The 26086-nt window shown below is 40.4% G+C and overlaps 1 protein-coding gene across 1 annotated transcript; it reads right to left on the bottom strand.

The window, feature by feature from the left end:
- Window positions 1-323: 323 nt before the first annotated feature.
- On the bottom strand, window positions 324-22636 carry LOC119734832. The gene is made up of 4 exons (XM_038208410.1): window positions 21593-22636; window positions 16037-16178; window positions 9957-10080; window positions 324-4886 (listed from the first exon to the last, which is right to left on the bottom strand). The coding sequence occupies exons 1-4, from the start codon at window positions 21870-21872 to the stop codon at window positions 4425-4427; spliced, it is 1008 nt and encodes a 335-aa protein (XP_038064338.1). The 5' UTR covers window positions 21873-22636; the 3' UTR covers window positions 324-4424.
- Between the last annotated feature and the right edge of the window lie 3450 nt (window positions 22637-26086).

Raw genomic sequence — 26086 nt, 5'->3', positions numbered from 1 at the left:
TGTTACATAGTATAGTACGTGGCTCAGCTATCGTGAGGACAACCAGCTGTGCATATAGTGCGTCACGCTAAATTTCCGAGGGCGTGCGCGATACACACTGTCATTTTGTAAATTTACTTTAAATTTCGAATCAGGAATCATTTTACTGAGAAAAAGCTGACCGAAAACCACATTTTCAGAGACGGGGGGGGGGGGGGTAAGTGGCGGACCAAGTGTTGTTAATTCGAAAAGAGGCCGCTGGGCAAGGAGAGGGGGCGTGGCTCCCATTAGCACCCCACAAAGTTGCAAGACGGACTTTCAAACGACAACTTAATGAAACAATATTAGTACGACACTTGATCCTTTTATTACAAAATTGCAATGTATAATGTTCCTTTTTTCCCCGAAGCAATTAAATATTAATGTGCATATACTGAGATCAGAATATTCATTGTATAATGAAAACTATGATAAAACATCAAAATATAACAGGAAAATCATTCCACCACTTCGCAAAATTAAAGCAGCCAAAATAGGGCTTTTGAACTGAATTAACAACAGTCATAGAAATCATTATTACGTCTGACTACAATAACCATCTTTGTTCGTCATTGTTGTCAATAAGGTATATATATTCACATTTTGTACAGTGCTTGAATAGACCAGTCACGTCCGCGTTATTCAGGATTATAAGGGTGTATAAGGGATCTTTAAAACTTATCAACAAAACTGTATATATGGTCCTGCAAATTTACGGTCCTCTAGACATTAATAACACAATATGGTTAATAAATCTTTCTTTTAAAAGGAAACTAATTAGGAGTATCATTCTGAAAATCTGGACTGTTCATTCAAAAGACATTCGATACAAATCACATTATGAAAAATATCAGACATTTGATCATTCTGGTTGGATGTCTATGGATGTCTATGTCCACATCGCTAAGCAACGGTGAAGTATCTACATGGTAAATCCAATTGCATCTTGTTTGCTTTGTGACGTGGATGGAACTTGGCCGTTCAATAATGTGCTTATATTATGAGACTTTATTTACATCTGGGATCATTACAACATACGTAAAATGAAGGTGATGCGCACGAGTTTAAGCGGCCTGGCTCCACTGCAGGCACAGCTCTTGGCATTTTCCATAATGTTCACAAGACAGTCCCGCCATAGAGATATATTGCCCACATGGCATTATTACCATGGCCGTGATCATCAATCGGGCCTCGTTGCCGGGGAGATGGTTACCGTGGCAACTCAGCTGACGTAATGCAATCGAACATTATGCTTCGAAACCAGACGTTTTTTGTCTCTGGGACCCAATGTCAACGTCAAGATTGTTGCCACAACCGGCTATAGAATGTACATTATTTTTGGCTTAAAAAAAGGGCGCTACATGCATGGGTCCCAGGTACCAGACTATACAAGCCAGGATAGGGGCAATAATGAGATGCACTGAAAAAAATGATAATTTAATGACGAGATCGTGGTGTTTCTATGTTAAATTGTAAGTGGCAATGATGCAGGTCCTTACCAACTATCCATGAATATTTTACTACATTGCAGTTGCACTGATGCAAATCCTACAAAGTTAGAACAGCATGCAAAGACATTTATAAACACATTATTATTAGCTATGATTTTGAACGTAACATGAGAGACAATAAATAAATACATTTTGAAAAGGCCGATTTTCCATTTGATTAAGATGAAACGAACATTCCAAGGCACGTTCCGAGGCGGTTAAAGAAATTAGTTATCACTAATTATCCTTTGGCTTGACAAAATGTAATTATCGAGAAGAAGTGAAAAGGAACAGATGGTTGTAGAAAATATGGAAATTCGACAAATACTTTCTAAAAAAAATTCCATTCTGTGAACAGACAGATTATCCCATGAGGTTGACAATATCGTTGGTCTGTTGTAGTATGACAACATGACGTACACATTCAAAGGAAAATTGTGTCATATAAAAAGAAGTTCAACTTTCTGGTATTGTTTAACCCAGAGAAGTATTTGTGTATACCGTAGCTGTTTCTGCCAATCAAGACTAACGTTTTCCGGCCAAAAAAAGTCCGCTAAACTGCCTTACACAATGATGAGTGGTCCTTCCCCGAGGAATAAAAGGATCCCCATGAGATTAAAAAATGGCAGTGGTATATCTCGGTTTCTTGTAGGTGCAGACGAGTAATTGATGGTAAATACCCCAACCACTAAAAATTGGGGGAAATACTCACTACTAGCTCTATTACCTCTATCAGGTAAGCAAGACACTTACTCCAAATTAATGTATCCACTTTCAAGTTTCCCTCCAAAAAGATTATCACACCCAAAATGCATTCCTAAAGACTATCGCCATTTTGAAAAATGATCCCTGCACTATATCGCAAAATAGAGCGACGTTCGGGTCCGATTTCATCCCCAATTTCTCAGAAAAAAATTCAAAGACCGGTTTGCATTTGGGACACTTCAATTTTACCACCCCTGAAGTGTAGGGGCCACAAATCTCTCTATTAAAAGAAAATAACTGACCGTATAAAATTCGTGATTTGGCCAGTGTATGCAATTTCGGGCATAATATTATTTACACGGCTGTTCCATGAGTTTGCATGCATTATGTTCATTTTACCCCACCAATCGATCGCTCAAAACCATAAAGTTAACTGGTCACGTGGTCTACCAACCTCATCCTCGCAATTGATTTCAGATAATTACAGAAAGTTAGGTCAGTAAAATGTATTTAAGAAATCAGATTTCACTAAGTACAATCAAAAGCAAAAGAAATAACTTGGATATATTGGAAATATTGGAAGAAAACTTCGTAAAAGCTATGTAACTGAGACAGGATATGGTGGTTCATTCACTCCAAAATTTAACAATGATGCAGATTATATCAAAATTTAGTTGGCAATGCCAAATGGAGAAGTCTGTTTCCACGAATATTATATATCTGACGCAACTCTGACTTTTTAATATGGGCGATCTCTGTTGTTGTTTTATGAGAGTTTCAAAAGGTTAATGGGAAACCTATAAGATGACTTTTTCAAATAACATGAACAAAAAATAATCGACACTTCTAAATGTACAAAGTATAAGTTGCATATTTCATTATTCTAACTTAATGCTAAGACGCTCAACAACCTGCATGTAATATAACACATAAACTGCATTTTTATGACTAACGTCGAAAACACAAGACAATTAAAGCAATATCAAACGTAGCAGTGTTTAATAATGTGGTGCACGAGATCTCAATTTGAAAAAGGTGAATCGACGAGTAACAAAATATATCACCATTATAACACATTAACAAGACATATTTGGCTAAAATAATATTTACAAGCTATATAATATGTACAAGCAAGCCAAAGTAATGATATGCTATTATTTTTACAACGCAAACACTTCACTGTGAAAACCAAATGTAAAAAAGTTATCCATGCAGGCATGACGTCGGCGAACTGTTTTCGCGGGCTCACATAATGATCGTATGTTTATCTGAAGTATACCCTACAAAATAATGTATAAAAATATGCCCATTATAAACCTTTCTCCAAAAAATATTACATTTGCATATACAAGTATAACACTTCGGAATAAATACAATAATGTAGGTAACGAGATATGTGTATCTAGCTTTACGGCTGCGAGAGTATGAGGCTCAATAATTATATGAAAATGTCACGAAACAGTTGGGTGATGTATTACTGGATTGGCGCCAAGTAATTGAAATTGACACATACAATAATTATATCAAATGCAAAGTGTGCCGTGTGGTTTAATGCATTTATAGTGTATAGAAGTGACAAAGTGAGATCCCGTAAAGAAGCCATGTACAGTGTTTAATTTCGGAAGAGTGCAACTTCACAGCTAGAAACTTTGGAAAGGATCTTTTAATAACAATTTCTTTACCAATTTCAAACTGTTTAAAGTTGACGTGCATCTTTTTAATTAATTGCACAATCAAATGCCCAAAATTCAATACATGCCAGTCAGTTCAGCGTTGGAATTTCCAATTATAAAGTGAACAACCTTTGAGTTCAGGAAAGGCATAAATTATGGAAAACACCTGCTTTCTGTTTGAATATCAAAAGATGCCATTTATAATTACTGAGTATTGAGACATGTTCGAAGGCGATACACGATGACTGAGCAGTGACTGCGCATGGGTACCACAGTGACACACTGGGAACATTGAATTTGCGACTCAAGGCCGACAGATTTGGCCGAATTAAGTTAATCACTTTTGCCGAAGACACATTTGTTGTCATGGAAACGGTTTCAAAGGGGAACAGCAACGCCAATGGCCTCCAAAGGCTTCCTGATTTATATCAAAAATCTTCTTGGCCATTCTACACTGCTCAAATGTTGCCTTAACAAACAGAGGTTCACAAATCCATTGTCTTGCCGATCGGGTAGTTGAGCATCTCTCCCGTCCTTATCACCTGCTCGTCTCCTCCTCATTCTCGGACTTGGCGTCCTCCTCATTCTCGGACTTGGCATCCTCCTCATTCTCGGACTTGGCATCCACCTCAGTTCTACTCCTCCGACTCACTGATGGCTCTGGCACCGATATGTCTTGAGCACAGCAAATATTTGAGACCAGGCACATGACGGTCAGCACGACTAGCAGTAACAAGGGGATGGAGAAGGCGAAGATGATATCTGAGCTGATGCTGGGTCCGTTCAGGATGGCCTCGTTGAGATTGCTGACCACAGCCACCAAGCCATCGTGGGTCACGGCCGAGCTGCTAGGGGTCGTCTGGCCCTCATCACCCGCCCCGCGCTGCGACGACGAGGAGGAGTCATCCACCGTCAAATACTGCTCCCCCAGGCGGTACAGACTGGCCAATTCCAGGTCGGAAACCACCCCCTCCACCGTCTCCCCGATGGATATGTACAGCTGATCGAGAAATGAAAACAAGACAGTTGGTTGATTTAATCAATAGTGACTCAAGGCCCAGGCGCATGCTGCAAGCAATAATTGAGAGGCAGACCTATAAATTAGTGGGAGCGTAATGAAGTTTTAGCATGAAACTTCCGGATTCCGTGTCTACGATGTGAAGACATCAAAAATGTGATCTTGAAGTGGAGGGAGGTTTTCAGTATTTCCTTGTTTATGACTAATCGGTGCTTGAGCTCTGAACACCAAGCTATACTCCTTATAAAAATGTATGGCCCTTCCTCAAAGTCTACATCATTTTTTTCATGCAGAATATGGGGCTTTATTCACAAAGCTTGCATCATGCAATACCGATGTAGAAAGAAATTTAAGGAAGATATCACAGTTCCCATCCAATATTGACCCACACAGGCAGCGCAGAAGATTTTCAAACACAAACTGACAGTGAGCTCCAACCAATAGATACAGTATACATGCACTTGGAATATAATATCAATACATTATTACGCGCCGAATCAAAACAACCAAAGATTGCTCGATCGGACTGGAGACTTACGGCTTAATTTCTGACATTTTCATCCGGTCTTAAAATCACTATGAATATTCACCCGATGTCGTCTGGTTGCTGTGGAGTCGTTACATGAATAATTTATGATACATACTTCAGATGTTACGATCTCGTACCGTATCCTTGATACTAGTAAATCGCTATAAGAGAGATCATGCTCGCATGAAAGATACACTCTATATTTTGCTCTGTACCGTATACGCCCTCCACATGCAGGGCAGTAGGTTAAGAGACTCAGCACAAGGTGCGCCATGAAGATCATAACCATGACCCAAACAGTGCCCTTTTGTATTTTCTTTACTTTTTCCAAGGGTCGTTAGTTGGTTAACAAATAATTTACAACGATGACTCGAAATATAGAACAGACTCAATAAGGAAAATCCGAAGTATTGTCCTATAATATTTCATAATGATACCAATAACGTCACTACCTCTTCACGTTTAACGCAAAGCGCAAAAACAAATACACATACAGCTGTGCAAGGACCAGAAAACTAAAATAGAAAGCACTCAGAGAGCACAAACCTCCGCCAAGACTAAACAACTCCCCGCCAAATTGTCAGTAGGCCTACACCCAAAAGAAATACCCGCATAAATGGTGAAGAATCCTTTAAAAATATCTTGGATCCAGACCCAGATCCGGATCACCTCCAAAATCTAATCGATTTGTACTTTTACCAAGGACCGTCCCTAAAAACAATTTCATGCAAATCCGTCCATAACCTTTTGAGTTATCTTGTTAACAGACAAACCAACCAACCAACAAACGCCGATGAAAACATAACCTCCTTGGCGGAGGTAACAAGCTCAGTTTATAAACTCAACTTCCTCAACTAAGAGGTGAAAACAAAATGGAAACGATAATTATATTATACAACTAAACTCGACACTATTGGCCTTATTCTCGAACATCATGATGAGGGTGCTCAACGTCGCCATGTTGGGGGTATAAACACACGTGGATCCAAGGGTAATGACTGAATACAGTTGAAAGGTACATCTTTGTAAAGTTTAAATTTTAGATTTAAGTAAAGGTACTAAACTGCTGTTATGAATCGGGGTTGTTTTTTTTTACAATTGTTACCTTGAAAATGGCACCCTTATTCGCTCAATAATATGGCCTATTGAAAAACGACACAGCACATAAATAAATAAGGAATACATAACGATTAGAAAACACGCAACTGCAGTTTATAATTACGAGAGGCAGTTTTATAATGAGTATGGGGAAAAAATTCCGACTGACAGAAAAAAAAGTGAACCTCTCTATTCTCTAGGCTAAATACTACACCCAATGCCGAACGCTGCTCGCCGTCATCAATTTACGGTGTAAAAGCTTTTGTTATTAGAATGGGAAAAATAACCGGTGGAATTTTATCGGCTTGTTGTTTGCTAATCAAGGACAGGCTCTTTCTTGTTGGTTTCACCGTCTGGCAATAAACTGCCCAGCCGTGAAGTGAATGAGATATAATGAGAAAGGCCAACATGCTAGTCACAAACCTCGAGGGTTTTATACAGCTGAACTTTTCACACTCGACTTTTGTCGGTGCACAGCAGGCAGATAACCTCGACTTCCTTTATGCCCCTTCTGTATCAACTCACCGTAACCGAGCCATTAAGTATAGACAGAATAGAAATATTAAAAAACGTGTTTACGAACAGCCCTAATCTTGACATAAAACCGAACCCTGATATGTTTTGAAGATTATTTATAGATCCACTTAGAAACGCCGGAAAGGACATCTTGAAATCCTTGACTGATAGTGTATCTCCTCCGTAAAATATCTTTTTCAACCCATTGACCTTTTCGTCAAACCATTGTGTCAAAATTTAAGTGAGACATCCGAGGTTTAAGTCTTAAAATCTGGAATATCTTGACGATAGACACTAGACGTCCCTTGGTCTGAGCCCATTAAAGATGAACTTCATTGAGTATTAACTATGACTTCTGGAATAACATAAAGTTATACGTGGCCCAACAAATTAGCTTATAATGATGGTACCAATTTATCATGCGCTGTTTCTGCATATAAGTTTACTGAGCATTAAAAAGTTTGGCTATGGATGGGGTTATCAACTCAACAGTCAAAATGTTACGTGGTTTAATTCTTCGGATTGGTTCTGAACTGATATTGCTATATATAGGAGTCATTAGTCTTAACAATTATTGTTGCACTGCAATCACATTTGAGGTGTACTTTGTTCAACAGGGATATCCACCTCTTTAAAACACACCGGCTGCTCAATGCAATCGATCTTTTATTCCCCGGCTAGAAATAAATTTTGTAAAAGTTGTTATTAACGGACAGTACACCTTTAAGGTTGCAGGCCAGTAAATCGGTCCAAAATCACCCACGCCGGCCAAATCACGATTTGCATTCCCTCAAATTCTTCGTTATTTGAGCATATTATGGGTTATGAACTTGAGGGTTTGTAAAAATATGGGTGGAAGCCGTGCACAGGACTATGAGCTTGTAGTTCTGTGCATGTGTTGATGACATTGGAGCCCTGAAAGCGTTCTATTTTGCAATGGAGTGTAGGCGGCGTTTTTCAAAATGGCAATGGGCTTCAGGACCATTTAAGGGGTAATCATCTTCGAATGGCCTTTTGCTCCTAAAAGTCATCAGTAAACCCCCGAAAATTGAAAAGAAAATGAAAGATTATGAAATTAGCTTTAATTTTATGTGTGTCTCGAATACCTTGGAGTATTTTTCCTGAATTTTTGAAGGGGGGGGGGCATTTATCATTTGGGTCTATGGCAGTTTATGTACTGGTCTGCAACCTTAACAGCCGAGTATAGTGACATGTCGTCTAGTACCCTGACTGACCGCCACGTCAGCTCACACGGTTTACCGAAAACAAAATGCAACTCAGTGCAGCTTTTGCAGGCTCTGTCTGCAGCTAGCTGTACGTATGCCATCATACAATTATTCTTGTCATGATTTTAGTCAATCGCCCATATTTTTCCCCAGGAATATGCGGGTAGAATCCTGCTACAATGTCTGGCTTCAATGACACTCTCGCTAAAACCCAACCGAGATATTCAGTGGGTTGAATGTATGTCGGGGTTGGTCATAGATCGATGGCATTCAGCAGCAATATTGGACGTGTGTTCTGTCATTATTGAACGCACAAGAGGCTATACTCATGGGTGTCCCCCTTGAACAAAAGCACGCACCTCCAAGTTGGCCGCGGTGCAAAGGATCTATTGCGTGTTTCCCAAATTTGTTTATTTCCAAAATTTTAACAATTGTAAAAGCAAACATCTGGATGAAAATGGTTTTATAGATGTGCCTACTCGTGCATCAGTACAACATTCTCTTTATGTCATTTGTATGTAGGCCTACATGAGCAATAATGACGCGGAGCTACAGTCATTAATTGCAGGCCCGCATAATAGTCGCAGCGCTGATAAACAGCAGTTGGCCGAAACAATGTCAACAATGATTCATCGGAATGCATCTCCCTCCGTTTCAATATTTGTCAGGAAAGGAGCACTTGTTCTATTCTGGCGGTGCAGTCGGCCTCGCTGTATGCAAAATGCACAGACTTAGAGGCCCCTCGCCATTAAATATTAAAACATCAAGTGTGTTATTCAACCTATATAGCACGCGACACGTACTTGTGACTAGCCAGCCATTATGACTTGCGTAATGGTTTTTAAATGCAAGTAAAAGGGCATTCGTGAATTGGCGACATTAGGTTCATCAAAATTGTAAAGCACTTTACCATTTGGACAGATCTGACAGAGCACTTCCAAATATATAAAATGCTTCAGATTATATGTAACAGAAGGTATCGAAAACAAAACCATTGAATATTATTCAGGCCTAATTTACAAAGGTGAGCATAGCCAGTGAAATCAGTCTTCCATTAAACTATGAATTTGTTCAAAAATTAATAAATAAATAAACGGGCTCTCAAGCCCTCTCGAAAAGCAAACAACACGACTGTGTTGACTTGTAAATAGTACGGTAACGATCAATGTTGTTAGGCTACCATTTTATTGAAATTTTAATAGAACTAGGCACTTACATTGACTTCAAATTTAAAGGACGTGCATATCCGTTCGAATATGAATGTGTGAAAGAAGGTGTTTGAATTGCATGATAAAAATAACCTATTGCGCGTTCTTGTCCAACATCATGATAACCACGCCACATGAGATCAGTGATGTAGGCCTACATGTGCACCTAATGAACCGTTGGGTTAACACATTTTTCCTTGGAAATTGGATTATGTCAGCATGCATGGTATTACTAGGTAGGATACCGGTACCACTGGCCGAAGGACACATTTCATTTCGATACCAAACATTAACCGCCACCCGTATAGGTTCATTTTGCAGGTACGTGAACGCGACGTGAATTCAAATGCGAGTAAACGATGGAACTATGCGGGTAGTCGACATTTTTGTTGTGTCGGTTGTTGTCAGTAATATCACGCCATGAGTTGCTTATCGATTTGTAGAATTCGGAAAACACAGCACATTAAACACATACCTCATTGGAGAATCTGGAATAAAATACCAGTGCATTGTCGTCGCAGCCCAGACCAGAGAACCATTTCGCCCTCGTCGCTTTGGCGAAATTGGCAGCTTTCACGTTGAGCGGCTCAAACGTCATCCTGAAATAAACAAATAAACACAAAAAGTTAATCATTCCTCTTTCTCTTTTTCCCCGAAAAGTACTGGAGTCACCAAGGCAACGAGTCAGCTTTATGTGGAAAACTCATATGGGTCTGCATTTCTTTGTCAATTGCGAGACTACACGCAGTTAAGATAGTGTGCATGTAAGCCCTTTTGGGTCTTGCAAGACAACGCAAATAATTGATACCAGTCTCGACTTAAACATGAAGCATATACTATTCATTTCCTTATAATGCGTTTACTGAGATAGCTGAAATGTAATTGTTTGGCTGGAAATAAATAATTTAGTTCAGCATAAATCCTGCATTTTCCATTTAAGATAGTGTGCATGTAAGCCCTTTTGGGTCTTGCAAGACAACGCAAATAATTGATACCAGTCTCGACTTAAACATGAAGCATATACTATTCATTTCCTTATAATGCGTTTACTGAGATAGCTGAAATGTAATTGTTTGGCTGGAAATAAATAATTTAGTTCAGCATAAATCCTGCATTTTCCATTCATCGACAGAAACCAACCTTTGCATATCTTGGAACATTTTTTAACAGGCCCATACATGAATAAATAATCACCAATAAACAAGTCGGTACTTTTGAGCCAGTTAAGACTCATGCATGCTGCATACTAATAACATGAAAGGCTATCAAAAACTTGTTAAAAAGTTAAAGATTTTAGTGTTTGTAGTTTATTTTGGTAACGGCAATATAACTGCAATCAGCAGTGGAATTTACGACCCTTGGACCCAAGTGAAGGCAATGTGAGAGAACGCAGCGGGGCCGAAGGATATTACATTAAGAACCTAAGAACGTCCTCGCGGGTTTGGTATACAGCTCACGCTGCATTAAAGAGTGTTGCTATCGTATGCTGACAGCAAAAGGCGACACCATTCTATGCAAGCCAGAGCACACCGCTTTTTGGTTGGAGAGTTGTTAGGGCGCACGTGCGTCTACGTGCAGCGCGCCAACGCGTGAAAATTCTGTATACAGGCACCTGCAACTTTATGCTCGAAACGACGTGACTGGTGAAACAAAATAGTGCACTTGCATCGATACAACACGATGGACAACTTGCCTCTTTACTTACTGCTTAGTGAGAAATGCTTTATGTAAATACCGATAGACCTTATGCGTTAAGGCGGAGTAAGAGGGCAATACTTTTGTATCGCTGGAATAGGCATGAGTAAATGGTTGTGCATTCCTTGTAATTAACTAAGAAAAAACACCCACTGAGGTACCTGCAGCGCATAAGGTCCTTTGCAATATTATTCCAGGGTCTAAAAGTCATTCGATTCCCAAACTGTAGTCAAAAGGTGGCTTTATCACACTGTAATCAAAGTGTAGCTTTATCGTTATCGGCAGACACTACTCACTTAAATATAAATGAATTCAGATTTCCACAGAGGTGAAGACCTCCGTAAAATTGTATTCATAAATGCCCAAGACAGTTTACCAATTCCGATTGGTCGAGAGCCCGTCACGTGGCCAGTTTTAAACGGTTGATAAAGACCGGCTGGCCGGTCTTAAACACTTTTCTAATATCACACGAAATTTGGACTCCTATGAAATCCGGTGCCTTTTAGTTACCGTTTTATTGGTTGAACGTTAACAGTGCTCACGTAGGCATGCGCAATACTGCGAGCGGGTATTTTCATAGTCCTAAATTCACACTACACGGTGTACAGCTGCGTTCTGCGTTACATCGCGCAGCACGCGCGACGCGCGAGCAAATCTCCATAAGGAGTTGTTTAAGTAAATGTTGAATAAAATCGTTGGAAGTTTATAATTTTTGACTTTTTTGACTTTTGAATCGAAAAGTTTTGATGTTTTGACTGAAAAGGTATTTATTAATGGGAATATATATATGTGCTCGGCCGGTATTAAACACTTTGTTTAGGACCGGTTGGAGTCTGGATACTGATAATTACCCTTGCCTTCGGTTCGGGTAATTATCAACATCCAGGCCCTTAATAAAAATATATAGAGGTATTATCAAATTAACTGTTTGTATTTTTAATAGGACTATTAAAGAGAAAGTGCAGATCGCGTGGCAATTACTATTTCTGCAACCACGTATAGTCAGAGACCATAATGCGCATGCGTCAGTTGGTAACAGAATAGCTCTCGGACTTAATTAGACTTCCTTTTGTTTTTAAATCCTCCAGAGCCAAGAATGAGAAGAAGGGGCTAAATTGTATCGACCACAAGGACTTGATTAAACACAATTCACGTCAGAAAATTCACTTTTGGGGAAAATATGAAAATATAAAATTCCCTCCAGGATTCCAACCTGGAACCTCCTGCATACAGACGAGCGATTTAACGCAGCGCGCTAAAGCAAAACCACGCTGACCATCGTGGAATATAAGCCATCGTGGAATATAAGTAACAGGAACTTAGTGGGAATCAGGTGACATATTTAGTTGCTCACGTGATATGTTTCACGCATGCGTATTACTACGGTCAATGACTTTACTGAGATGCAAAAAAATATATATTTATGAGACGGCGTGGGGGTGGGCTGACTCTCTGGTAGTCTTACCACTGGTTCCCGACGTAATTGCAGATGTTTGACCGATGTAAACTTGAGCACAACTTGCCAAGCCCTATGTGACCCGCCTATGTGATCTCGATTTCGCAAAGAGGTGTGTGAAGCTAGTCCAGTGTCTGCAATGTTCGAGGCCCCTGTGTTTTTGCAAAATAACTCGACATGTTTCTTTGGCTTAAAAAAGTTTCACTATTGGGCTACACCAAGAAATCGAACAGCTCGCTCAATACGGCAACACTCCAAACCCAACATTTGGGCACAAATCTGGTTTCATACGCAGTTACGAATCACAAAAAAGCGAAGGAACTAACCTCCGGTACTCTGCATGGACCCGGACAGGAAACAAAGGGAGGAATTGGTGCAACCATATTTTTGGTATCAACTTTTTTTTAATGACAGACAGCAAGAAGAGATCGTTAAAGATCAAAACTATCTTCAGTGTGGCAAGGCTTAAGGGTATCGGTTGTGGCCGCATCGGAGCGGAAAGTGTGAGCCAATGGATGCCGGACAGCGACGGTCGAGAAATATATCCCGTCGCAGGAGACACTTTTTTTGCCCTGTAATGGTGGCAGACACGCGTGGCACCTCACCCCGGCGCGTCATCGACGGCAAGGCCCAGGGGGAATATCGGCACTTGCACCGGCGGGGAAAATAGCACTTACATGCCGCCCCAGGAGAGACGGAGGATCTGGCAACCCCTCGCTGGTGCACAGCACATGCTCTAAAGGTTGGCCACTTTTCGTAAACAAGGTTGTTTTATCGCATACATTTGGATACATATCCACTGTTTGTCTCCATGTGCAGATAATTCAGGACCTAGAAAAGAGCTGCTTACCGCGTACGGGAGAATGGGACTGACAAAATCTACTGGTTTTCCATCATCTCTTCCCACTTCACACTTATGGAATGGTTTTGGTAAACCCTTCAGATGATCTCGCACATACAATAAGATTCCTATACCTCGTTAAGACTTGTACGACTCGTGACTCGGACCTGAATCCGACTCGAGTCCCATTTTCCGTGACTCGGACTCGGACTCGCGTTACGATGACAAATGACTCGGACTCGACCCTGCGAACTTGGACTTGGACTCGACCAGCATGACTCGAGACTCGGACTCGTGACAGGTGACTCGGACTCGATGTTTGGCGACTGGAATACAAGTCTGACCTCGTTCGAGCTGTCTACTGCTTTGTAACTTTGTAGGTCAGGCAATAAAAAGTGACTCTTGTCGGTCTTCTGTGAGGCTTGTATGATGCGACTATGTTAAAATTTAAAAAACCCAAATTACACAGACTCTGCACTTATCATACCAAAATCACCATGTTACCCGTGATCCTGACTTTAACCATGAAATGCCACAGAAGCGCACGGGGCAAGGCGCGTCGTAGTCCCCCACGGTTATAGACATCACGTCAACAAGTTCCCCTTGATTTCATTGGACTTTTTTACCGAGGGGGGTTTGACACATCGCCCCTAGGTCTCGTGACGCTAGTGATCAGATTCGTGCCGAGTTGAAAATGCTGAATATTTGATGAGGGTAGGTATTTCAGGTCGTCATTATCGCCTGGGAGCATTAGCTTTACACGGTTTGGACCCATCAGCTTCAACCTCTGACGTCAATGTACGAGGTGTTTTCCAGGTGATAGTTCACATTCATTGCATTATGTTTTATACGGTTTTCCTCATTTCAAATTAACGAATAATTCATTGAGTTAGTTGTACACTAGGAATCGTTTCTGAAATAGGTTTTTTGTATTTTGACCTGCAATTGTATCTAATGTCAATCTATAAGGAATGACAAACAGTCTTTGTAATCAGCAATATAGGATGCCGTTCATCCTTATCAACACAACCGTAATGAAAATTCCAATGGTCATCCAAAACGGTGAAGAAAATTACAGTCCGAAATTGTTATTGATTATGTTGAGACTGCTATTTAGAGGGAGGAGACATGGAAAATTACGTAAATCCATGGTATCATGAAAAATTGTAAGAGGGCCCATAAGTATTCCCGTATTTTACAGCAGTTGAATATCGTGATAATTCACACATCACATGCTTATTACCGGTATACCATGCCTAAACTGATGTGTGTCACGTTCAATTCGGGGGGTGAGCATGCCTCCAAAATGAGATTAATCAGTATACAATTTGATTCATGGAAAGAAACATAAATGGCAACATTACTTTTTTTTAAATTGATTTTGAGCTACGCAATAAACAAACATGCAGTCTTTAATTTGAACCATACATTATTTTGATCTATGTAGTCTTGCATTTTCATGTTCACCAATGAAAAAATCTATTAAAAAAAAAATTAAAAAACGACTTGAGCGAACCACTGGAGAAATGCTCTTCAAATTAATCAAATTTCGAGGGGTCGATAAACTTATGGCATGTTGAAATGTGGATAGTATATTTACTACCAGCTTCAAAGACATTCACCCACCATTTGGATACAGAAGTAATTCAGAGCTGTGCGTTATACAGAAAGTCCCTACAAAAGAAGAGTAACAATATGTCATGTCATAAAGCTACCCAATAGACGCAACACCGAATTGCTTGATCTATATCTGATATTCCGATGTGCCTTTCCCTATTCTTGGAGAAACTATAGTGGAACAGACGTTACACGACAGATTTAAATTTCTAATGTATTACGTTATCTTTTTTTATCTAGACAAAACGTAAACGAGTCCCCCTCTTAATACCCAACTCAATACTTTGTGCATAGACTTCAGGGCGAAAATGTAGAAAAATTTCACAAGAATACCCAATTAACTCAAAAAGCGAACAGAAAGGTTTCTGATATACATCAGACCTCTTAGGTCACCCGAACCTGGCTACAACCAACCTCGTCCCCAGAGCTTGCTATATTTTTAATCTCGTTTCCAATAGTAAGCCCTGGGATGGGAACTTGCTTCCTGTATCCTGAATCGATACCGCAATTGGCAAGAAATTGAATTATATCGTGTATACTTGGTGTTGTTATTTCCAACGTGCATTACGTGTTTTCACGATCATTAATTATTACGTCCACGCCTTCTCAAAAATAATCTTTTCCTTTCCAATTTGCTCATATTAATATGAAATGTGATACTGCATATTGACTGGATAAGATTATAACATTTTAACTTTAGAAAAAAAATTGTGTTTTCGTGACTCACGCCGCAACGAATTGATTCTGTTTTCAACCTAGACATCACATACAAAAACAAACTCAGATGTAAAGCACGGGAGGGCAGACTATTTCTCATTTGCATACGTATCCAAAATGTTTGGATATGCAAATGATCCGATACCAGCGTGAGAGAGCAGTTAGCGGTGGGAGCGTACTGCTCGACACCCTGGGAACGAGGTTGTGCTACAACTGCTTCATGCCTTACCCTTCGATGTTCAAGCGATCGACTAGTGCTACACCAATCAGATAGCCCGTCGGTGTGACGTCACTTCCGGGGCACTCTACCGCCTCGCAGTCACAGGGAGACTGGTGGGAAAGACTGTTCAGGTAGTTAGCCAGTGAAAGTGCTGCAGAGGTGAAAAAAAAACATCAGTATAAATTTCGCCAGTCTTAGTAAAAATTGTGTATGTACAACGAAGCCCCTAAAATATGCTTCGATTACTCTGACTTTAAAAGGATAGGCCGGTAACTTTGATATGTATATTTTCATTGTGTCACCAATTACAGTAACAGGACAAAAGACGGTCACGTTGAGAATTATTTGAAATGACTTTCTTAACTTTCAAAAAAATAAATTATCGGAAACTAAAAATGAAACAATTATCTTGTTATATCCTGCCAATAAACAACAAACTGGTAGTTATTACAGACATGAAATTAAAAACTATGGGAACTTTCCACCTCTTTGCGAAGTTTACGTCAGAACGAGCCCACGTGCAGTATGTGGACAGACGAAGAGAGATCACCAGACAGATTATATCACACACTGAACAGCCGAAAAATTATACACAATCGTCTACGGAAGCCTACAGGTAACAAGCAGAAAGCACCTCTGGGTGATAATCATCTCGCAATGTCAAATATTTGGACCATGTTCCGCGAACATGACTTGACACTGTTTCGTGTCTTGTGGCAAGAACGTAGGTGGGTGAATACAAACAAAAGAATGTTAAACATTCGTGTCCAGGAGTTGCAACTGATTAATTACAACCAGGCCTGTCCCTTATAGCGCTACAAATGTATTGGAGGTAAAGTCTCAAGTGAATCAGGCTTGTTCAGGTACAATAACTAAAAAGTAGTATGCATTCTCACATTTTCACGTGGTCGGTTCCTGTGTAATTATTGTCTTCATCTCTGTGATTATGTGATTGCGACTCTCATCGTATAATGACAACCATCTTGAATTTAAAACGATTGTCATCTCACCTGTCACCATCTGTACCAAAACACTCGCCATACTAGCCTACATCATCATTACCAATAGCATTACCCTGACCGCCATTCTGGCAATACTATATTCTCTGACAAGACGATCCTGACATCTCATAACAGATCGTAGGTCCGGTAACCGTCTCACTATAAAACGTAGAACATGCCCCACCAAAGCCCAGCCATCTGGCTGGATATTACAATAATTATAAAGACACTTGTAAAACGCCTGGCATTGAAATTCGTATCTGCAAGTATTGAATATATGAACTCATTTTTAAGGGCTGATAACAAGCATGACATATATTTTGTTGATTAATAAACAGCACCTGGAAATACCCGACTTAACACGAAAATATCCGACTGTCAACGAAAGAGTACTCGAAAAACGTGGGACATTATCAGAAACGAGCAGGATCCTGCAGTTTTTGGTGAACATGCCTTGGCGCCTATCTGACCTACGATTTGTCAGAAGTCATAATCGTTTTTGTCGGGGACCATACTACCATGAATACCACCTCTTCGCTTCTCAGCAGTACCACCACTATCCCTGTTGCATTCGTATCATCATATTATCACCCTAAAAGTCTCATCCTCTTAACATGATCACATCACCTACCATGTACCATTGGCCTATTCATGCCAGATTGATGTTTGAATGAAAGAATGGATTTGATGAACACTACATAAAATTGGTCATCTCGCGAACAAGGCTCATCCTCCTCTCAACACTCCACAATGACAACAGCCGTCGGTCTTGCCTCAGGAAGCGATTCATCAAGGAAGACTGCGCCGCTCGAAACTCAATACTCCAGACAATAATACCTCGCAATGTGCACTGTTGTGCGGCCTCAGTCAACTAGGCTAGTTGGTATTTTTGTCCAACGCGCAATTTTCGTCCCAGCTGGTCGGTCTCATATTTGTGCCAGACAGTCATGACAGCCTAGCAATCTTCTTTGCCAAAATAAAACATCCTCACCAAATTATATACATATATCTACAACCAGTAACTAGGCCCTGCCGTTACGAGTCGTAAAGCACAGCGGGCGCGTGACTTTCGAAAATGAATTGTGATTCTGTTGATTTTTGTGTGTCGTTCTGCCCGAGTGCCCCGCCTACGTGAAAACCATGAGTCTCGCAGATAATTGTTTTCGCCTGCCCCCCCCCCCCCCCCACCCCCACTCCAGCTAGGACGATATCAAAGTTGAAAATTCATTATGTGTGTTAAACCCGTCTTTGGTAAGATGCATGCGCACATGTATACAAGCTTCAGATCCAGCATCAAACAAGGAAAAGATATCTTTGAGATGTGTATAGGGTCTAGAAGAAAAGTCAAGTAGGAGGTCGGTTTTCCTAAGTGTCAGGATTTAGGCTGTTTCTCACCTGGTACTATTCGCCGTATATCGATCACCTGGCTTCCTGATTGTGGACAAATAAGTGTTTAGGTACTCTATACTTAAACAAATTCACAAAGGGTGACTCTAATATAAAGATCCTTTGTACAGTTTCGTCAAATTTTGGACAATTCGTCAATTCTTACAACTGGTGTGAAATTTCATTGTAATATATTTAGAAAGCAAATTATTTATTTGTGCGTTAATTTTTATATTATAACTGGGTTCACATGCAGTAAAGGTCACAAAACTACACACATTTATCTTTTCAAAGTAATGGTATTAATGGTTGTGAAAATTTGCATTAAAATCTTACTCTCTTTTGCGATATATACTGAGTTTAAAACGTTGCGAATCAATTAATTGTAGGTTCAATGAAGTCACATTGTGTGACGACGTGTAAATGTACTGACTATGCAAGTATCAACGAGTCCATAAAACATAAGTCTCGGCCAATAGACCGTATACTATACATAAACCACCCAGTTAGTAAGGATGCATACTGAATAATAACATTATTAATTTATATCCAAGCATGCCAGTTGTGTTCTTTATATATCAGCCTGCTTATAATTATGCAGTGGTAAGACAATTATTGAGATGGCCAGGACTGGAAGGAGTAGTGTTTGAGATAAGGATTTATAAGTAATCTCGTTGTATAGGAGAAAATCGTGCATACAATACAAATATGGAAAAAATGCCAGATGATATATTATGCAAACAGAGAACGGAGTGGAGATATATATAGAAAAATGCCGGCTTCGTTGTCTTGTATGGTATTTTTCTTTTAATAACAAAATATACGTGTACAGCATCAATATAATGCGTGGTACGTGATGGGTATTGGGAACAGCTAGTCCAAAGGTCGTCTGTATTGATGTTTTTGGATGGTACCCCGGTAACAATATTGTCATATTGCTCTATCGTGCGTGCGCTCTCTGCCTGAATGCATTGTGTGGGCATAGTGTTGCCGTAGTCAAGAATTCTGTTGCTGCAGGATGCATAGCTGGGAATAATTTCAGAATAATTGAGGATTTCAGTTCAGGGGACAGCACAATTATATAGCTGTGGGGACATAATGAATCAGATTATCATGCCCATGTATTTTTATATGATGAAATGATACTGAATAAATACAATTTTGCAAAATATAACACAGTCTTGTCCAAGTCGAAGATAAAAAAGCCACCACTGAAATCGGACATATTGAGACCTTTTGATTAGTGTGTTTACATTTTTAATCATAATACTAGGGTCCCATAATGTAGTTTCAGTGATAAAACAAATAACATGCACAACAAGGTCGAAAGAATTGATATGTATTGATTTTTAAGCTCTTATGATATTTTTAATTCGTATGCATGACATTATAGGCCTATTTCTGTCAGTTCAGACAATTGGATGAATGGAATTAGAAGTGATTTATAAAAGTAATTCATGGGGAGTACAGGAGAATTCCATGCACATAACATTCGGAACGCAATTTATCTAAAACATTCTGTAAATCTTTTACTAGCTTTAGCATTTTCTAAAAGACGTTTTTAAGGGCGGATCCAGGAATTTTTCGCAGGAGTTTCAGGCAAGTCAGATTTTTTTTACGTCTGTTTGTTGCGGATGGGCGGACATATTAATGCAGTACATGTACATTGTTACTGGTGCACTTAAGTGTTATAATTGATTTTTTTTTATTTTTTGGTGTCAAATTTTGGTCCCCTGGATCCGCGCCTGGAAGAACAAACGAATCCGGGTAAGGGATCTCACTAATTTTCAAAAGGTGAAACTACAGGGAACAGACAGTTTGGGTTGAAATCACTCTAACGTTAGCTTTAAATACTAGCTTTAAGAACTAATCCAGTAGCAACTCGAGTGAAAACGCATCTGGCCCCTTGTTTCAGTCGGTGCACGGGAGTAAGTTGTCACTCGAATAGAGTGAATTTTTACTCTTTGGAATGCACTGAGCACTCACGGAGGCCCCCTCCAATGGCGAAAACATTGTGTTAGCTGTTGTACAAAGTTACTGCCCCATGATGAATTATTGGAACAACAGCTAGCGCAATGCTGTCACCATTGATCGGGGCCTCTGTGATAAAAAGTGTTAGGTGTCCGGATTGGTCTGCTTTTCTGAACAAGGACAATAATTATGAAGATAGGTTTCCTTCCAGTTTTAATGGGGGATCTTCTACGAGGGATCTCATGCATTGACGTTGGTGAGAATGCCGTATAATTGCTCGCTGTGTTCGAGGCACAGTAGTGGTTTTAGATGGGCGAAATGAAACAGGAGGAAGAGAAAATACTTCGGAAAATGACAACACAGCTTCCCAACAAAGCATCAAATGCGTGAGAAAATAAAGTTTGGTGTGATTTACTCAGAATACGGTAAATTCGACAAAAGAGACCGCATCAAAGTTTTGTTTCACAAAACGTTATGCTCCTATCAGATGTTTCCCCCTCCCCCTCACTCAAATAACATTGTTACCTTTGCCATACCACATGGAAAGGCAAAACTAGTGCGCCCCACGTATGTATGTCGAGGTATGGTCAGGGTTTGTCAAGGGCTGATCCACGGGGGCCAACAGGGGCCATGCCCCCCCCCCCCCCAAAAAAAAAAACGAAACCAATCTTTCTTTTTTTTTAAAGTGGCGTCACAATAAAGGCAGGCACTGCGGACACCACCATATTTTCCTCGAAAAGGTTTGGTTAAATTGGTCAGAAATAGCCTCAGATCGCACTACAGAGCATCTAGAAGCCAAACATTTTTTCGGGACCCTTAAGCGGGCCCCGAACCCCACGCCGTCATTTTTGGGACCCACTTTTGGGGGGACCCAAAAAAAATTGGCCTCCCCCCCAAAAAAAAATGTGTTCTGGATCCGCCCTTGAGGTTTGTCACTTAAATTTTGTCCGAGTGGGGTGGGGATTTTGTCAGTTCAAAAGTGACAATCCCCACGTCTTGGCTGGAGCAGCCCGGGGGGAGGGGTGGGGGAAACAATGATAGGCGCATTACATGTCTTTAACATAGGCACTATGTTTCATTGGGAAAAAAACTGTAGGTTTTTACGGTGAATTCCTTTTCCCAACCTGTGTATCAGCATAAAATCCGAGTCCCCATTTCAACAATTGTATTTGAAATGGGGTTTAAACAAGACGTCTATGTAACAAACCTTCGTCAAGCGACAGTACACGGTCCGGATCGCATACCCAATTGGTGGCGTTAGCGGGGTCGGCAGCGGGCGTCACCCAGGCAAACTCGCCCGATGTAAACCCGCAATCTCCGGGTGGGTTCACTCGTGGGTCCGGAAAGTCGGAGGCCAGCCAGCCCGATGTAGAGCTACTAGAGCAGCTTGCGAATCGGGGAAGGGCACTTAGAACAAGTATGACTGCTAGGAAACACACCAGCACCGGGCCGAAGGCATGTGGAGTAGGGCTGGCACAGTGTGGCATAGCAGAACACACGGAGACTAGGGGCGAGAAAAATGAGTCAGGCTTGGCCCTACGTCCGATCCGAAAAATGACCCCTTTGGTTCCAGGTTGTAAAGCCTCACCAAAACATGATTTCGAAGATAACAACCTGCTACAAATGTCTTTCTTGTCGATATCCAATTCATTCCTTGTGTTATAAGATAGCTTTCAAATGTATTCACATGGTAACAGCGATGACGACACAGGCCTAAACAGCTTGTACTCCACTTTCAATTTGGCAGACAACGGTGATTACTTGATTCCAAACGGACCATACACGCATTATCCTAACTCCTGTCATCAGTAACAGACGTAGCGTATTGTGTGCTCTTCTTGAGTCAAACCTGTCATATAAATCACACTATTTCCACCCATTGATCCGTGCCAGCGATGCGATGCTACTTCAGCCAGAACACCGTTGGGTATTTCAGGCGCTCATTGCCAACAGCCAGCATACTGTTGCAGACTGTGCAGTGAAAAGCCCATAGTGATACCCCAAAATGGCTGTTTTGTGTGATTTCCCATCACAACGGTGGTGGACTGCTTCCGCGTTGTCGCCTTGAACTTTCCTCGGCATTGTGCTAGTAGTTTTACAATGCTGGCCATTCCATCTGTTGCAGTTGTGCGTAACTGTGGATTGCTGCTGGCATAGTTGAGATGAATGCTTGGCCAGCCAAGCCTACAACTAACAATACCCGCACCTATGATGGACACTGACAATGCAGTCTCCTCTGAAGTCCGATAGCACAGTGTTCTTGTACGAACATTCCATCGATTGAGGGGGCTATTTCTTTTTTTCTTGCCATGGAACCACGACGTACGCTTTTTAAATTTTGCAAAAGCGCATTTTGAAGAGGGCGCTACAACGATTTTACTCCTTGAACTCTTATCATGACTGAATTTCGCGAAGGGCGATGGTTGATGGAAACCACAGGTTGATGGGAAATTTTGCTCAAAACAATTCTAAACACTTTCTTGCTATATCTCATGCTAAAATATTTAGCATGTAAACATGTTTACAAACTGACAGCAACAAAGTGTTTAGAATTGTTTACTCTATAGTTGTGTAGACAGGCAATCATCCACGCAGAGGCAATTAGGCTACCTTCATCCCAATGCCTAAAATCGAAAACTTGGTCCCGTGGTCAATTTGATCTCTCTTGGAAAATTACTCATAACTCTGTCAAAGATTAATTATCATTATCATTTGGAGGAGAGTGAAAAGGCTTATATTTCAAACCATTCTTATATTATTTATGTTGGTCACACATTCTACGTCTGGCATTCCGTTTGTTTACATTTTTTATACACACTGTATAGCCTCAATTGTGCAGTCCTTATTTTACAAGTATCATAAATAGATCGGTAAACGATTCCTCCTAAAAGTGCCACCTTAAGTGTCAAGTTTTCAAACAGTGAATTGAAATATGAAACAATTATTGACAAAGATACACATAATTTTCAGATACACATAATTTTGGTTGATGATCTGCAAAATATTAAGTATGACAATGCTGTGCTGCAGATCCAGGAACATTATTGAGTGGCAGTACAGATGCAGTACGGTTATAGTCATACATGATGATCAGGCACATGACTAAATTACAATTGAAAACAATGGATGTCATAAGAAACTGTCCATTGTTTGTGTAACTTCTCGATTCAAACAAAATTAGCTCAATAATAATATGCACATGCGCATGACTAAAGCAATGTTTAGATATTTACACATGTAAATGGATTGACGGATATTAGCCCGACTGCATCTGGCCGTACAGTACTATCGCAAGCTCTGTAGTACGGCCAGACACCCATGCTCCCCTAAACGCTGAACTCTGATATACCGATTTTGCTACCGATTTTGATCGAGATTATCTCGATCAAAAGGACAGACCTTTCCAATGTTAAGGTTCCTAGTCGTGGAGGAACTCATACCTTTTCGAAAAAAACGTTCTTTTATCCCAAAATCTTCATCCATCTGGCCAAAAGACGACTTTCAGTCATCATCTTCCACGAGTATCTTCCCGAAATTGGTCCTCCATGCGATTTCAAAATGGCGGCCGCATTGTAATGTATGCATTTTGCGGGCGCACTTTGGCAAGGTTATCAATATGCATTGTTCAGTTCATGACATCGTGTTTGTATGGCCAGCCGCGCCGTGCGATCGACAAACGTCATGAACTTTAATGCATATTCATAATATTGCCTAAGCGCACCCGCATAATGCATAAATTACAACACGGCCGCCATTTTGAAATCGCATGGAGGAACAATTTGGGACGATATTTGTAGGAGATGATGACTGAATGTCGTATTTTTGGCAATATGGATGAAGATTTTGGGACAAAAGAACGTTTTTTTTCGAAAAGGTATGAGTTTCTCTACAACTAGGAACCTTATTTTTGGAAATGTCTGCCCTGGATGAGAAGATGATCTCGATCAAAATTGGTAGCAAAATCGCTACGTCAGAGTTCAGCGTTTAGGGAAGCATTGGGTGTCTGGCCGTACTACAGAGCTTGCGATAATACTGTACGGCCAGATGCAGTTGGGCTAGACGAATATGAAATTACCAACTCTGACCAACCCAGTGTTAATACAGCAGTTCCACTGATTACTGATCTTAAAGATTACTTAGTTTCAATGCAGGAAGGGTTAATGATACACCCTAATCTCGACCCATATATACATCCTAACATTTTCCCAACATTATCCGCTATGCAGCCGTTAAAAAAATGCAACTGCTACAGTAATTATACATGTAATAGCATAATCACTAATAAATCATTTCTATAATTTGGTTAAGATTAAACTGATGTACCAACATAATAAACCTCGGCGGGAATATTGCTTTCGGCGAAGAAATCACCAAAAAAAATGCAAACTTTGCTAAGAAGAAGAAGCCATATGTTGCTTTTGAACGTTCGTTCATTACCGCCTTTCTAGAACAGCGCCCTCAATATTAAAAAGGAGAAATCTGAGTGTGGCCGTTCGCTCGTCCCCCCCCCCCCCCCCCCCCCCCCGCCTCCGCTCGCACCCCCGCCCTGCAAACAGGACGCTGGGATACTCTAATGAATTCACGCTCTGATTGGTTGAATTTTGCGTGACCTGTGACCTGTGACCTGTGACCCGCGAGTCATCACGGCCATGGCTCTGGCAAGGTTTGAAACGCCGACTGAGTCATCACTCTTTTATTCACATTCATATATGCTTTATTTCTTTGAAAAAGCGTAATAATATGGGAAAATCTGTAAAACTTATCTGTTTTGTAAATTTTCAATTCTTGTCACTTGCTCAGGCTCCGTTTCGAATTCACGATGGGTCAGATTGCATATCATGCGACGCTCAAAATTTGTCCACATGGTCCGCAATGAAACAGAAATCACATCCCGTATGGAATGTGCGCATTTCTATGGAAAAGTTGTCGGATAGAATTTGCGCGCATTGGCTAACTGCGGTCTTAAACAGCTGCAGCCAGATGCTTTATACATAGGTCATAGGTCACTTCCTTCACAAGATCAGCTCATCAGCGTATCCTAGCGCCCTGTTTGCAGGGCGGTGGGTACGAGCGAAAGTGTGGCCGCAACAGTTGGTTTTAAAAGGGGATTTTTATGTGAAGAAAACTTCGACAACTTTTTTGATCGGATACGTTAGAATGTTTTATTGTAACAAGTTGTGATTTATATTTGACACGAGATGTCACTCTGCACTTAATGACGTTACGGTAAATCAGTCTTTTCCTCAAAACTCATTTCTGGTATCCTTGTTTTGCTATCATGCTTCAAATTCAAGATGGCAGCCAATTGCGGCCATAAATTGTATTCATGCTTTTATCACATTTAAAGGCTGATATATGACTTTTTTCGTTTGTGTTTACCATATTGGCGGCCACATTGGCCACCATCCTAGTCATTATTATGAATTTGAAGCATGATAGCAAAAAGAGAGATACCTGAAATGAATTTGAGGTCAAAATCATATTTTACAATTATATTTATGATTTTATCATACTATTGGGCAGATATGTGACTTTTTCCATTTTTTTACCAATATGGCGGCCATATTGGCCACCAAATTGGCCGCCATCTTGAATTTGAAGCATGATAGGGAAAAAGGATACCAGAAATGAGTTCCTGAGGGTCTTAACCATATATTAACTAACCATTTTATTTATGCTTTTATCACATAATTTGGCTTAT

Source organism: Patiria miniata, unplaced genomic scaffold (genome assembly GCF_015706575.1).
Source record: "Patiria miniata isolate m_02_andy unplaced genomic scaffold, ASM1570657v1 HiC_scaffold_28, whole genome shotgun sequence".
Taxonomy (NCBI): Eukaryota; Metazoa; Echinodermata; class Asteroidea; order Valvatida; family Asterinidae; genus Patiria; species Patiria miniata.
Note: the sequence above shows the minus strand (reverse complement) of the source record. Positions and strands in the feature narration are given on the sequence as shown.